This window comes from Desmodus rotundus, chromosome 4 (assembly GCF_022682495.2).
Source record: "Desmodus rotundus isolate HL8 chromosome 4, HLdesRot8A.1, whole genome shotgun sequence".
NCBI lineage: Eukaryota > Metazoa > Chordata > Mammalia > Chiroptera > Phyllostomidae > Desmodus > Desmodus rotundus.
Genome location: NC_071390.1, coordinates 131489848 through 131503778, shown reverse-complemented (window position 1 = coordinate 131503778; position 13931 = coordinate 131489848). Strand labels below are relative to the sequence as shown.

Genomic DNA, 13931 nt, shown 5'->3' with positions numbered 1-13931 from the left:
ATATGTATTATTTGTATGAGACCACACACACAAAAAAAACCAAAATAGCTAAAGCAGGCTTGAAAAAGAAGCTGGAGGTATCATGCCCCCCTGATTTTAAACTTATATTACAAAGCCATAGTAGTTAAAACAGTATAGTACTGGCATAAAAACAGACACATAGGTCAATGGAACAGAATAGAAACTACAGAAATCAATTCACACATATGTGGTCAATTAATTTACAACAAAGGAGCCAAGAATATATTCAATATAATGGGAAAGGACAGGCTCTTTAATAAATGGTGCTGGGAAAATTGTGCAGCCACATGTAAAAGAATGGATCTCAACCACTATCTTACACCATACACACAAATTAACTCTAAATGGATTAAAGACTTGAAAATAAGACCTGAAACTATAAAACTAGATGAACACATAGACGGTGAGCTCCTTGACATAGGTCTGGCTGATGATTTTTTGAATCTGACACCAAAACCAAAAATATGTAAGTACTACATCATACTGAAAAGCTGCACAACAAAGGAAATCATCAAGAAAATGAAAAGGTAACTACTGAATGAGAGAAAATATTTGCAGATCATATATCTGATAAAAGACTAATATCCAAAAAATATCCAAAACCTCCTACAATAGCAAAAAACCCCAAACAATCCAATTAAAAAATGGCAGAAGATCTAAATGGACATTTTCCCAAAGAAGACATTAATGTGACTGTACATAAAAAGATGTTCAACACCATTAATCATCAGAGAAATGCATATCAGAACCATAACGAATATCACCTTACACCTGTTAGAATGGCTATTATAAAAAAAACCCCAAGAAATAACAAGTGCTGTGAGGGTGTGCAGAAAAGGGACCCCTTGTGCACTGTGGTGGGACTGTATATTGGTGCAGGCGTTATGAAAAGTACAGGTGCTAAAACAGACATCCTTTAGGTAGACTTTTGATACAAGAATGGTTAGTTAAAGTGATACTTCAGAATCTTGGATACTTTCGTGAAAATTTCTGTAGCTGGATGAAGATGGCATGTTTTTGTTTTAAAGAAATGCATTTCTCAGCCAATAATACCCCGGGCAAATCTGCAAACTTGCTTCAGATTGTTCTGTAATTGAAAATGTTTTTAAAAGAAAGAAGAAAAGGGATTTGTTGAATCTCGATGAATTATCTTTCATCTGATAGTTGGGTAATATTTAGTTCCTTGGTATTGATAACCATATCTGACCAATTAATGTTTGACCAATGCCATTTTCTGTATAATCTAGTTCTTTTTTTTAATCTCTTGCTTTGCATCGATGTTATAAAAGATTTAAATTAGGAAATTAAGAAAACATATTAATTTTTACTACATATTCATATGTGTTGTTTTCTGTTTTAAAGATAATTTGAGTATTTGCCTTTGCCAGTGGCTCAGTTAGCTGGAGTGCCATCCTGGTACACCAGCATACCAAAAGGTTGCAGCAACTGATCAATGTTTCTCTCTCCATCAAGTTTCTCTCTCTCCACGCCGCCCCCCACCCCACCACCCTGCCAAAATCAATAAACGTACATCCTTAGGTAGGATTTAAAAAAAAAATTTTTGAGTATTTTAGTTCATCAATATGTTGGAACTTCACCTAGGTTTGATTTCCTAGCAGGAAACAAGGCTAAGTCAATGTGTAATTAAGATGTAAAAACTTAATTAAGGTTTTAAATAGTTACTTTTCATAAATGCTATGCAAGTGGAAGTGTCATTGAGTTTCTTAATATTCTTTTTGTGTATTAGTTATGTGTTTTCTGCATTGCTCTTCTTAAACTTCCTTTGGCTTATAAATTTTCATTATATTTTTAAGTCAGTTTGTGGGTCATTACAGCTGAAGAGAAAACAAGTTGATTTGATACTGTAAAGTAAATGATGCTGATTTTAGTAATCGACTGTGTTAAACTTTTATCTTTTTAGTTCATCCAGAGCAGCTTCCTCCGAGGCCATGGATTACATTAAAAGAACGAGACCAAATTCTGCCATCAGGTAAATAGTTTTTATCTTTCCTTGACTTTTTAAATAAATACTTGACATGCCACTTGGGCATTGTGATGTAATGAACAGACCTTCATTTTATTGATGGCTTATGTACAAGAATCTCCTATCTTTCACAGTGGTGCAACTCTTGGTTTTAAAATGATTCCTGTTAGAATGGCTATCCTGTGTTAGAATGACATCTTCACACAGGGTACTAGGAGATGTAAAGGGGAAAAAAAGAGTAATAATGAATCTTCTGAAAAATTTAACCTACTTAGGTACTTACATTTTTCTTGAGCAGGTAGACTTATAACACTTGTGAGAGAATAATTTAGAATGAATCCCTATTCGCTATATTGGAAACAAAATATAATACTAAGCCAATGGTTCAGAAATGGTACAGGTTGAGCATTGGAACAATTTAAGGATATGATTTAGCACTTCTAGAACTGCAGTAATGTAGAATATATAAACCTTTATTACTTCTTTGTGGAGACCAGTAATGATTTGACATCATTTATAGGGTTTTTTTACTGCTTATTAAGACATGTTATGATTGGGAATTCTACTTTTAAAAAGTTATAAATTGGTATTTCTCCAATTGCCTTCTTTTTAATCACAAGAATAATAGTTTCCATGATGTCTAATTTCATTATAAAATTCTGAAATAAAAATTTTACTGTTTTAATGTGAAGATTAAACCAATCTCTGAATACTGATTCTTTAATGATTTTTAATGGGTAAATCACAGAGTTTATTCTGTACTTTTTAAGCCCTTCTGTTTGTGAGGGGAGTTTTTTTAGTTATGAAGTAAGAGGATTCAGGAAAAAATCATTTGTTTTGATATTGGGAAATATGGGCAGTATAACATTTTCATAGTTCTATTTGTATTTTAATAATACTGAGAAATATTATAATACATTTCTGTCTTCCAGAGGTAATAATTTTAAAGCCACCACACGCTAGATCCACAGTATCAGCCTGTGTTAAGAGGCATTGTGTCAATGCTATCACAAATAACATTCTGTTATCAGGATATACATTGATGGAGTGAAAAAGTACCTAAGATTTTCTACAAAGCCTTAAGTTATGCAGATTGATTTTATGTTTAGCCTTCCCTAATGTGCAATTAATTAGTTCCTTTCTGGTATTAAAAACACCATTTTCGAGTTAGTCAAAGCAATCCCTTTTCGAGCACGAGAGAACATAATTTTGAAGAAAAGCATTCTTATTATTGCATAACTACAGTTCCATTAGGAAAAGAAACAACAGAAACACATTTTCAGTTGGTTGTTGAATTCTCAGAGTTAATGTGTTCTTGGATTTTTCTTATTGAAAAACAAGTATGGATTTTTCTTGAGATGTATGGTGCTTCCCTGAGTAGAGTCTGAGTGCTAAAACAAGATATTAAAAATGCCTTTTATTTCTGGTGCATAGGGAGATGTGGATAATAAATAATGATGGTTAAGGGTGATCTATAGCCACAAAATTATCAGTGTTAAACTATATAAGAATAAGTACCAAAGAGTGAAAAAGGTACCAGTATACAAAATTGCAACCAGTCAGATCCCTAGGGGACCATTGAACTAAGTTTGTCTTAATTCTTTTACCATCATCTGAATCTGAAACAATTTTAATCATGTTACTTTTTTACTTGGATTTCTCACCTTTTAGTAAAGTATGTGATTCTCAACTGTGTCTGCCCATTCTAATCATCTGGGATACTTTTTATAAATATGAATATCAAGGTACTACTATATGGACTTAATTTGTCTGGAATAGAACCCTGGATATCAGCTGTTCTTATTTGTTTTTAAAGCTCTATAAACTGATTCTAATAGACAGCGAGGACAAAGAATTACTGGTTAAGCTACTGACTTTTCAAACTGATACGCATGTTATGTGCATCACCTGATAATTTTGTTAAATTGCAGGTTCTGAATTAATAGGTTTTTGGGAGACCAAAGATTCTTCATTTGTAAGGTAACTGATGTCTGGTCCTTAGAGCACACTTTTGAGTAGCAAGAATACAAACTAGGTTCTCCCACCTATTAGTTTGCTCACAGTCTTTTTATAGTTCAAGGGCCTTTTAAAATGAGAATTTAATTTCAGAAATGAACGACTTGATTTGGCAACAAGGATTCTTTTATAACTTACCTTGATTAGTCCATGTTGATCTGGCTCAGAGCAGTGAGAGCAGTAAGAGGTCCAAAAAAGTACTGTGTGGACATTTTATTAGTAAAATTTGATGAAATTAGAACCTTTTAAAGAGAACAAAACTAAAATTTACTTTTATTTCAGTTATATAAAGAAGCTTTGCTCAACAAATTATGTGTAAAAATTAGCATTTTTATTTAAAAATTTGTATTTTTATCTATTAAAATAAATTTCCTAAAAATCTCAAATGTGAACTGTTAGTTTAACTCTAGTAAAATTGCTTTTGTGTGATGGACTCCAGTAGCTTTTATGGATATCAAGTAATACATTCTTGCCTGAGGCATTTCACAATGAGATATTTTGAGTATATTTGTGTGCCCTGTGTGCTTGTGCACATTATAATTGCTTTAGAAAAAGTTGCCTAATTTTTTCCCTTTGTCTGTTGTTTTTTTCCCCTACTTCTTAGCATCATTCACGGTTATGTGTTACAATGTGTTATGTGATAAATACGCTACCCGGCAGCTATATGGCTATTGCCCATCCTGGGCATTAAACTGGGAATACAGGAAAAAGGGAATTATGGAAGAAATTGTTAACTGTGACGCAGATATCATTAGTCTTCAGGTAACACAATAGAAATTGAATTGTCTTTAAGTTAAAGGTGAACTTAAAAATAAAAGATCTTCTGGGAGAGATCCTGTGTACAAAGCAAAATTGTTTTCTCTACTCTTAAAAAATGGATTATTTTATTTTATTTTATTTTATTTTTTTGAAATATGTTTTATAGAAAGATTTTTACAGTTATCATTTGTCAAATTTAACAGACTTTTACAAGTCCATTGATATATCAAATTAATGATTTTAACCCCTGAAAAAGAAATATTAGCATACTATTCATAATATTAGCCATGCCACAAATTTTTTAAAAGTGGACAATTTTAATAAGCACGTAAGAAGTTTCCACAGTGAAACTATTTTGCTAAGTACAACCATCCATTTACACTTGTTTACTATTTTCTTAAGTGAAAATTATCTCACGAACTATTCATGTTAACAATTCATCTCATCCACAAATTATTGGTAGTGCCAAAACAAAAAACTGCAGAAGATTGTGGTTTTTTTACGCATATGAATTTAACTTTTAATTTGTAAAAAAATCATTTTCCCACTGTTGTTCCTTAATGATAAACATTTTAAACATTTAAAAATATTGCACTATAAATCATGCAATTTTGCCTTATTTTAAAACCTACATCTGAAAATTAGGTTCTTCTGTTTATAACACTTTGTTATAATAAATTTAACTGAAGAAGTGCCTTTCATTGAAATATGTTTCTTTTCAACACTTAGCTAATGAATAGCCAAGAAAGTTTTATAGTAATTTTTAGTAACTTTTTTCTTAGCAACTTTCAAAGCATATAAAATCTTTTCAGCATAGCCTGAAAAGAAATTATTACTTTTTAAATATTTTTATGGTACACTTTGACAATTTCTTTTTATGTTGTCCATAGTTTAAATGATTTCCTGGGAAATAGTAAGAAATAAAAATCTTCAAAAATTAAATTTTCTTTTCAGCACTGAGGACTGACACAGAATTGGGGAGATGAGGAAACAAACAAAATTAGGCTTATTATTACTTGTCTCTGTTTTGATTTAGTATTTGCAGTAATAACAGCCTCACACTCTTCTAAGTAAAAGTATACTTTGAGGGATAAAAACACCATAATAAAAAAATTCTCTTACCAATATCACCCCAATGAATTTGATTTTAAAAAATTTTTTAAAGTGAGAAATGTTATATTATCAGAAGTGGTAATTTAAAAAATTAAAATTATTATTCTAAAATCTGGGGAGTAGACTTGGCAGAATATGTTAATAAGAATTGATTTTTCAAATGTAGGTCATACACACCTATATACCAAAATATATTTCCTATTATAAAAGAAACACTACCTTATAAATTGTTAATTGTAGAGAAGTTGAACATTTTGAAAAAATATAAAATATGATGGAAGAAACACCTAATTTCATATCCCAAAGATAGCTGCTATGTTAGAACTTCTAGACTGTGCCTTGTGCACATTCTTATGCACTTATTTGCAGATGCATTTTTAAAATAAAGTCGACATCATACTGTTGACATATTTTCCTTCTTGTTTATTGCACTTAATGAACTTTATATATTACTAAAATTTTTCAAAATTAATTATATGAATATATATTAATTGATTTATCATTTTCCCTGCTGTTGGACATTTAGGTATGTTATAAAACCATGTTGTTATGAGCATTACCATACATAAATCGTTATCTTCACACTTGATTTTTTCATTTGGAAGGATTTGTTAAAAAATTTTGTGGGTCAAAAATAAAGTAACCTAATAATTACTAAATTAACAGAGACCATTGGATTCAGGTACCTAAAAATTCTTTAAAGTAGAAATTTTTGTTGATCTTAAGCTTCTCACTCTTGGGTATCATTCCTTTCTATCACAGTTGAGAAAGATAAAAAATTCTTAAGGTTACCTTTTTATATATAAAATTTACTATTCCCTACCGCTTAATCTATAATATGACCAACTTTCTTTGATTAATTTACCAGTTGTGAGGAAGTGAAGTATGGTGGAATGAACTCTATATTGGGAGTCAAGAGGATGGGTTCCACTAACTTTTGAGCATGAGAAAATCATGTAATACCTGGTTCTTTCAGGTTTAAAAAGCTGCCATTGTGAAGTGGCAGCTGTTAGAAGTACGGTAAGATAGATAATATTGTTATTTGAATTATTTGAACTTGGTAACAACTTACTCATAATGCTTAACATTTTTATATCTTTATTAGCATTTTCCTCTGTCATGTGGATGATAACTTTTCTTTCATCTCAGGAAGTGGAAACAGAGCAATACTTCACTCTCTTTCTGCCAGCATTGAAGGAGCGTGGATATGATGGATTTTTTTCTCCAAAGTCACGTGCCAAAATCATGTCTGAGCAGGAGAGAAAGCATGTGGATGGTTGTGCAATATTCTTCAAAACAGAAAAGTGAGTTAAGGAAACAAAACAAAATAGTGTATAAACTTATTCCTTTAATTACTCCACATTTGAAATTGTCTTTCGTTTGACCCTTTAAAATAAACAAAAAGCTAGAAAACAAGTGATATAAAAATTGAATTTTAAGTAAATTCATACACTTGGTGGTGGTGTCATAATCATGCCCAAATATATTTTCATGAAGTAAAATACTAGTTTTGGCGTAAAAAAGAAATTAGTACCATTTAAAATTAGAAATAAGTTTTGAAGTTTTTCCTGTGATTTTTTTTGGATTATTTGGCCTTTTTCAGAATCACTCATTTTATCAACCTTTTCATCTTTTTCAGTTAACATTTTATACATTTATTTAACCATTTATTCACTAAATAACTACTGAGCATTTGCTTTGTGACAAGTACTGTGCTGGTCACAATTGATACAGATATAGATAAGACAGTTACTCATCCCACTCAGAGCTGTAGTCTAGTAGGAAAAGGTAAGCATATAAGAAAATCACAAGATAATATGGTATATAAGATAAAAATAGGCATTAAAATAAGGCAAGACAGAAGAGAGGCTCAGAGCTGGTGGAGGTGGGGAGTTAAAAGATTGAAACAGGATAGCAGAAAGCAATCATTATCAGAAATAAAGAAAACATTTGTGGCTTTTGGGGGGGGCTGTTAATAAAATTGATTACAGTCGAAAGGAGAATATTATGAATCTGCTTATTAAAATACATAAATGATCTTATAGATGCCTCTGTGCTTTAATATTCTTGAGTTTAAAATGGAAAACTGTATTCAGCCTGCTTACTTCAGAGGTAGTTACAAGAATTCAATGAGGTAATGAAGGGCTAGGTAATTTGTAAACTATTAAGTGTACTGGACATGTTTTTTGTTATATTTTTCTGTTTCTGTAGTCATTTGTAATTTTATTATTTCTCATTGGGTTTATTATGTTGTGTGCACTGGATTTAGAACTGTGTTTCCTACTTGAGAGTGCAGAGCAGTCACATGCTCAGAAGGTATCCCTTCAGTGTTGGAGAGTGACTGGATAGTTAGAGGCAGATTCTTTTGGTTATCATCATGAGGAAAGAGAGAAGAGTATTTTTCCTCATGAAGGCTGCCAATTAATTGTGGAGTGGAAAATTTGAAGGGACCTTCAGTTGAAGACTGAAATATGTGAAGTCTAATAGAGGTTGAACCTCGTGAATAATAATTTGGGTTTGATACATTAGTTAGAGAGTTAGGATAAGCATATACATGCTTACGACTATTTTCCTGTTTAATACCTGTTAAAATGAAGCCAGTTAAATGTTTTTATTGATATAGGCATATTACCAGCATGTTATTTTAAGTAAATGAATTAAGTGAATTTGAAAGATATTTGGCCTACTTTTCATCAATTTGAACTTACTTTCCTGTCTTTCTGTGAATTTTTAGTAGAGACATTCCCATTTTAGTTAATAATTAGTACACAGCCCTATAATATTTGAGGTCAGAATATACTAAATTCTTCTGGGTGACTTTTTTATGAATTTTAGAATAATAGCAGCAATTACTTTCATAGTGTTTATGTGTTAGGCCTTTTATTTATATGGATTATCTTTAATTTTTTTTTTGCTACATGGAAATATGTTTCTTTATTGAGAAATTTACATTAGATATAAATTTTAGTTTATACTGTTCCTTTCTTTGAACATAATTCTATTTTAAAGTTAATATATATTTTATGCTCCTCTATATTTCAATGCCTGAAGATAAAAGGCTAAAAACCTTTGTTCATCTTTTTTTTTTAATTTTAATTTTGTATTGTTATTCAATTACAGTTGTGTGCCTTTTCTCCCCATCCCTCCACCCCACCCTAGCTGAACCCCCCTCCCTCCCCCACCTCCACCCTCCCCCTTGATTTTGTCCATGTGTCCTTTATAGTAGTTCCTGTAATCCCCTCTCCTACCTGTCCCCTCCCCACTCCCCCCTGTCCATTGTTAGATTGTTCTTAACTTCAATGTCTCTGGTTATATTTTGTTTGCTTTTTTCTTTTGTTGATTATGTTCCAGTTAAAGGAGAGATCATATGGTATTTGTCCCTCACCGTCTGGCTTATTTCACTTAACATAATGCTCTCCAGTTCCATCCATGATTATCTTTAAGTTTTAAATCAACCCTCAGAGGTAGGCGTGGAAGTACCAGCATTTCCTTATTTTTATAGATGAGGAAAACAAGGCACTGTAAATAGTCTGGCTCCATAGTCAGTGCTTTTAACCAATGTACTCAATAGAATCTTTAGGCTTCTTATTTGAGCTCCTGATTTAACTTGTACCTCTTACACGGTTACCTCATTTGGAAAGTTGCCTTAAATTTTATATTTGTTGCCTATACTCATATACAAATTTTCTTGAAACACCATAATATAAAAAAGTAGTGACTAGCATTGAGATACCTGTATCAAGCTCTTTTTCCATTTGCCATTGTTTCTTTCTGGAGGAAGCTAATACAGAAAATTTTTATCATTCCTTTCATGGTTTTGAGAGAAAAATCTAAAATGCCTTGATTTTACTAGGTAGTTAAGGTTTTGAACTAACAAACTTGTTATCTAGGAAACTTTAAACAACTGAGTATTTGAAAATTGATGCTTGAATTTTTAAAAATACTGTTAATTAGTTAAGAGATGAATACATAGATTTAACACTAAGATGCATCATTTGGATTTCTTTCCTTTCTCGAATCTTTTTGCCTTAATAGTAACATGGATCCAGCAACAGATAAAGACTTTGGGTGTGATTCATTATTACCTTCTCCCTCTTTTGAACAGTACATGAACAGTACATGAATAAGTAAATACTTATTGATGCCATCCATATTAGCTAAAACTATACCATGCCATACTATTTAGAATTCAACATAAAGTGTACTACTTTGCCTTTATTCTATTACTTCTTCAAATTGGGGAGAGAGTAGTGTACAAAGAAAGACAGTTTTGAAGCCAGGTTGTTCACTCACTTATATGTGATCTTGAATGATTCCCTTGTCCTTTCTGAGCTTATTTCTTCATTTGTACGTGTTTGTATATTACCTTATAATGTAATTCTTTATATAGATAACAAATAGTCAATAAAGCTAACAAGTCAGACATTAGCTATAGAAGGGACTTTCTATACTCATTCTCAAAGTCTTGTTCGTCTAAAACCAGAATACCTGATAATTCCTAATTTTTGCTGATGCCATTTGTTTCCTTTCATTGAAAACAGTAGTACAGGTAACAGTACTACTAACAGTAGTGGAGGTAACAATAAATGGAAACTATAATAATTACTATTTTGGCAAAGTGCTATAAGAAAAATATCATCCAATGAAGGGGTAGGATAATATGGCCTAGTGAAGGCTAGGGCATAGATTAACAATATTCAGGGAATTTAGAATAAAATATTTTTTGAGTCGTTCATATTCTAGTTTAATTTAATCTTTGGGGATTCAGAGGGCACTTCAAGATTTGGCAGTACCTTCTGGTCATCATTATAAACATCATATTTTTGGTAGATGCATAGAGATACCAGAAAATAAGATTGGATTGATAAAATGCTTTTGCTTTGTCCTTTACCTAAATAAGTATTATCTTCAATCTAAAGTATTTTATAAAATACATACACATGTATTTGTTTGTATGTGTGTATAGAGAGACTTATTATAGATACGTTTTTTACACTCAGAAATTTAAATTTCTTTTTGCATATTTTGTCCTATAAAGTAGACGTAACAGTTAGTAGAAATGGAGTCTTACATCCAGATACACAATTTGCAGAAGTTCTAAATGGAGAAAAATGGAGACGACACCAGACCAAATTAGACTTGCTTGTTGTTCCTGAGGTTAGCAGTTCTGATCTGATCCTGCTTTGTTTAAAATCAGTAAGAGAGGGAAAGATGAGAACAGCAGTCTTAGGACACTGTGCAAAGGCAGTCTTTTCCAATAGGATTGGGAACTAGTCATTGATGGTGCTTAGTCCTTGCTGTATTGCCTCTGCTTTCTAACTTGCTTCCAGTCTTAGAGGTATTAGCTAAGGCCAGGTCTTTGCTTTTCCTTACTACATTGTTGCAGGTAGTTTTGTGTTTGAGAAGAGGGCATGCAGAGGTTATGTATCATCCCAAAATGACCTGTTATGATAATCCTGTCTCACTGGTTTCTCAGTTATTAATTTCCTCTGTTTTATGTGGTTGTTTCATTTAGAATTTGTCGATGTGATTTTTTAAAAAGCAGACTGTGATACCTGGTTTCTAATGTTAAATTTGCCATTAATTTAATCTTGAACATAAAATTATTGCTTTTACCACAGTTTGCTTACCTTTCCATTAGGGATAATAGTAACGGTTCCACCTAACTTAAGAGGTTTCTTATGGGGCTAAAACAAACAAGAAAGTGAAAGTGCTTTCAGTGGTTAAAGGAGTTGTACAAATATAGGTAGTGTGGTGTATATCTACTTTTCTTTCCTATTTATCCAGTCTCTAAGCTTATCTCTCCTAGTAAATTATTTTCTGGCACTCCCATGATTACTTAAAGAGACTCAAGAACACATTTTATACCATCTTATAGTACTGAATACACAATAAAAACTTCTATTTGGTTTAGGTGTAAGAGTGCTGGGATATGATCCAGAAAGGATCGTGATTAACTTTTGTGTGGTTATGCTCTTCTTGACTATGTACTACCTTGTTCCTTTCGGCTCATAAATGAATTCAAGGAGGTAATATTACTTGTCCTTGCTCCTTAAGTATAGTTAGCATACAATGTCCTGTTAATTTCAGGTATACAACATAGTGATTCGACATTTATATTCCTTATGAAGTGATCACCACAATAAATCTAGTAACCGCTTGTCACCATACATAGTTATTACGATATTATTGGCTGTATTGCCTGTGCTGTGCATGACATTCCTGAGACTTATAACTGGAAGTTTGTACTTCTTATTTCCCTTCCCCTTTTCTACCTAGTCCCCACCCTTGCCCCTCTGGTAACCATCAGTTTGTTCTGTATACGAGGGGGGAATTTATTTATAAAAAATTGTGTATTTATTCTTACATGTTTAAACTTCAGTTACCTTCAGAGTACTCTCCATTTGATGCAATATACCTATTGAGACATTTTTTTCCGCTGCCCAAAACAGTTTTTGAACTTGTAGATTGGGATGCCTTTTAGTGCTTCTGCCACTTTTTGTTTCACCTCTTCCACATCGGCAGACGTTTCCCTTTGAAGACTTTTTTCATCCGGGGAAACAAAAAAACGCCACTCAGGGTAAGATCTGGTGGATAGGGAGGATGAGGCATGGGGATCATGCTGGTTTTGGTTAAAAACTGCTGAACACTAAGCACAGTTTAGACAGGTGCACCCATAAATCACCCATCATGAAATGGGCAAACACATTTAAAAAGTCTTCAAAAAAATTCACTGAAGCCAAATGTAGTCTCTCACAACAATGCCAGCTGGTACACTGATACAGATGGGATCTTAGAATACTCACCTAGTGGGGGAAGCCTCTACTACAAGGGGGCTGCCCTCCAGAAGATAATTCCAGTTTGGGGGGGTACCCCCCTCGTATATGAGTTTATTTGATTTTGTTTGTTCATTTTGTTGTTTGGATTCCACATAAATATAAGTGAAATTATATGGTATTATTTTGCTTGCTCATTGTTGGTGTTCACCGTCCTGTCTCTAGCATTAATTTAATCACATCACAGCACATAAAATTACTTCTGTATCACAAGATAGTAAGAAATTGAGTTATTTCTCTGTTTGAAGGGCTGTTTTGGACATGTTCTTCCCATATTTGAAACATTCAACCTAATAATCTTTCTCGAATCATATAAGAAGGGTGGGTTCTTTTTTCTTAGTGTTTTGGTCATAGTAATCTTCATTATAATGATCTCTCATATCCACTTAATCATCTGTGAAATAAGATCTTTAAAAAGATGAAAAAAGTACAGAAGAATTCTTAGACTAAAATAAAATAGCATCAGGAATACTACAGTGTCTGTGTACTTGCTACAGAGTAGGAATAATAAAATGAATTGAAATAGACAGGTTTAAGATTTTACACATTACCAAGGCTTGACGAATAGAAAGTAACTATAAACCAGTATGTCTTATTTAGAGGAAACATCTGACATAAGGAATGGAGGAAGACCTCTATATGTCAAAGTGTATGGAAAATCTGTTAGAAAGAAGAAATAGGGTGAACTACATTTGGTTGTGTGTACAAGATGAAAGTAGGAAGTGTTGTTAAGGTAGTATAGATAGAATATAGATTAATTCTTGCTATATTATAAATGTATTATAATGATAGATATAGTATTAAACACAGAAACAAGTTGTTGGAGATTGCAGCTACCTATCTAAGTGTTGGAAATCTCATTTCCTAAAAGCAGAGTACTTTAAAATTTCTTAAAGTTTTAAGAAGTATATCTGTGTTCTTATTTGATTCTCACTGGAAAGAAGGAACTTCCTTTGGTTCCTTAGTTCTCAAGTATCTTTTTGGTTCTTCAGCTACAGTCATGTGCAGCCTAACTATGTTCCTGTCAACAATGGGCTGCATATGGAACAGTTGCCCCATAGGTTATAAGGGAGCTGAATAATTTCTATCACCTAGTGCTGTTGTAGCTGTCATAAAGTAGATGCTGGTGTAAATAAGCCTACTGCTCTACCAGTTGTATAAAAGTATAGCATATACAATTACATACAATACATAATACTTGA

General features: G+C 32.4%; 1 protein-coding gene across 5 annotated transcripts in view; it reads left to right on the top strand.

Moving 5' to 3' along the window:
• The window catches only part of CNOT6L (CCR4-NOT transcription complex subunit 6 like), a 99556-nt gene that overhangs the window by 61242 nt on the left and 24383 nt on the right, over window positions 1-13931 (top strand). For all 5 annotated transcript variants that reach the window (XM_053923343.2, XM_045184918.3, XM_053923342.1 and 2 more), the window contains exons 6-8: window positions 1943-2011; window positions 4626-4783; window positions 7043-7197. In XM_053923343.2, coding sequence (XP_053779318.1) covers window positions 1943-2011; window positions 4626-4783; window positions 7043-7197 — 382 coding nt within the window. The remainder of the gene's footprint in view (window positions 1-1942; window positions 2012-4625; window positions 4784-7042; window positions 7198-13931) is intronic.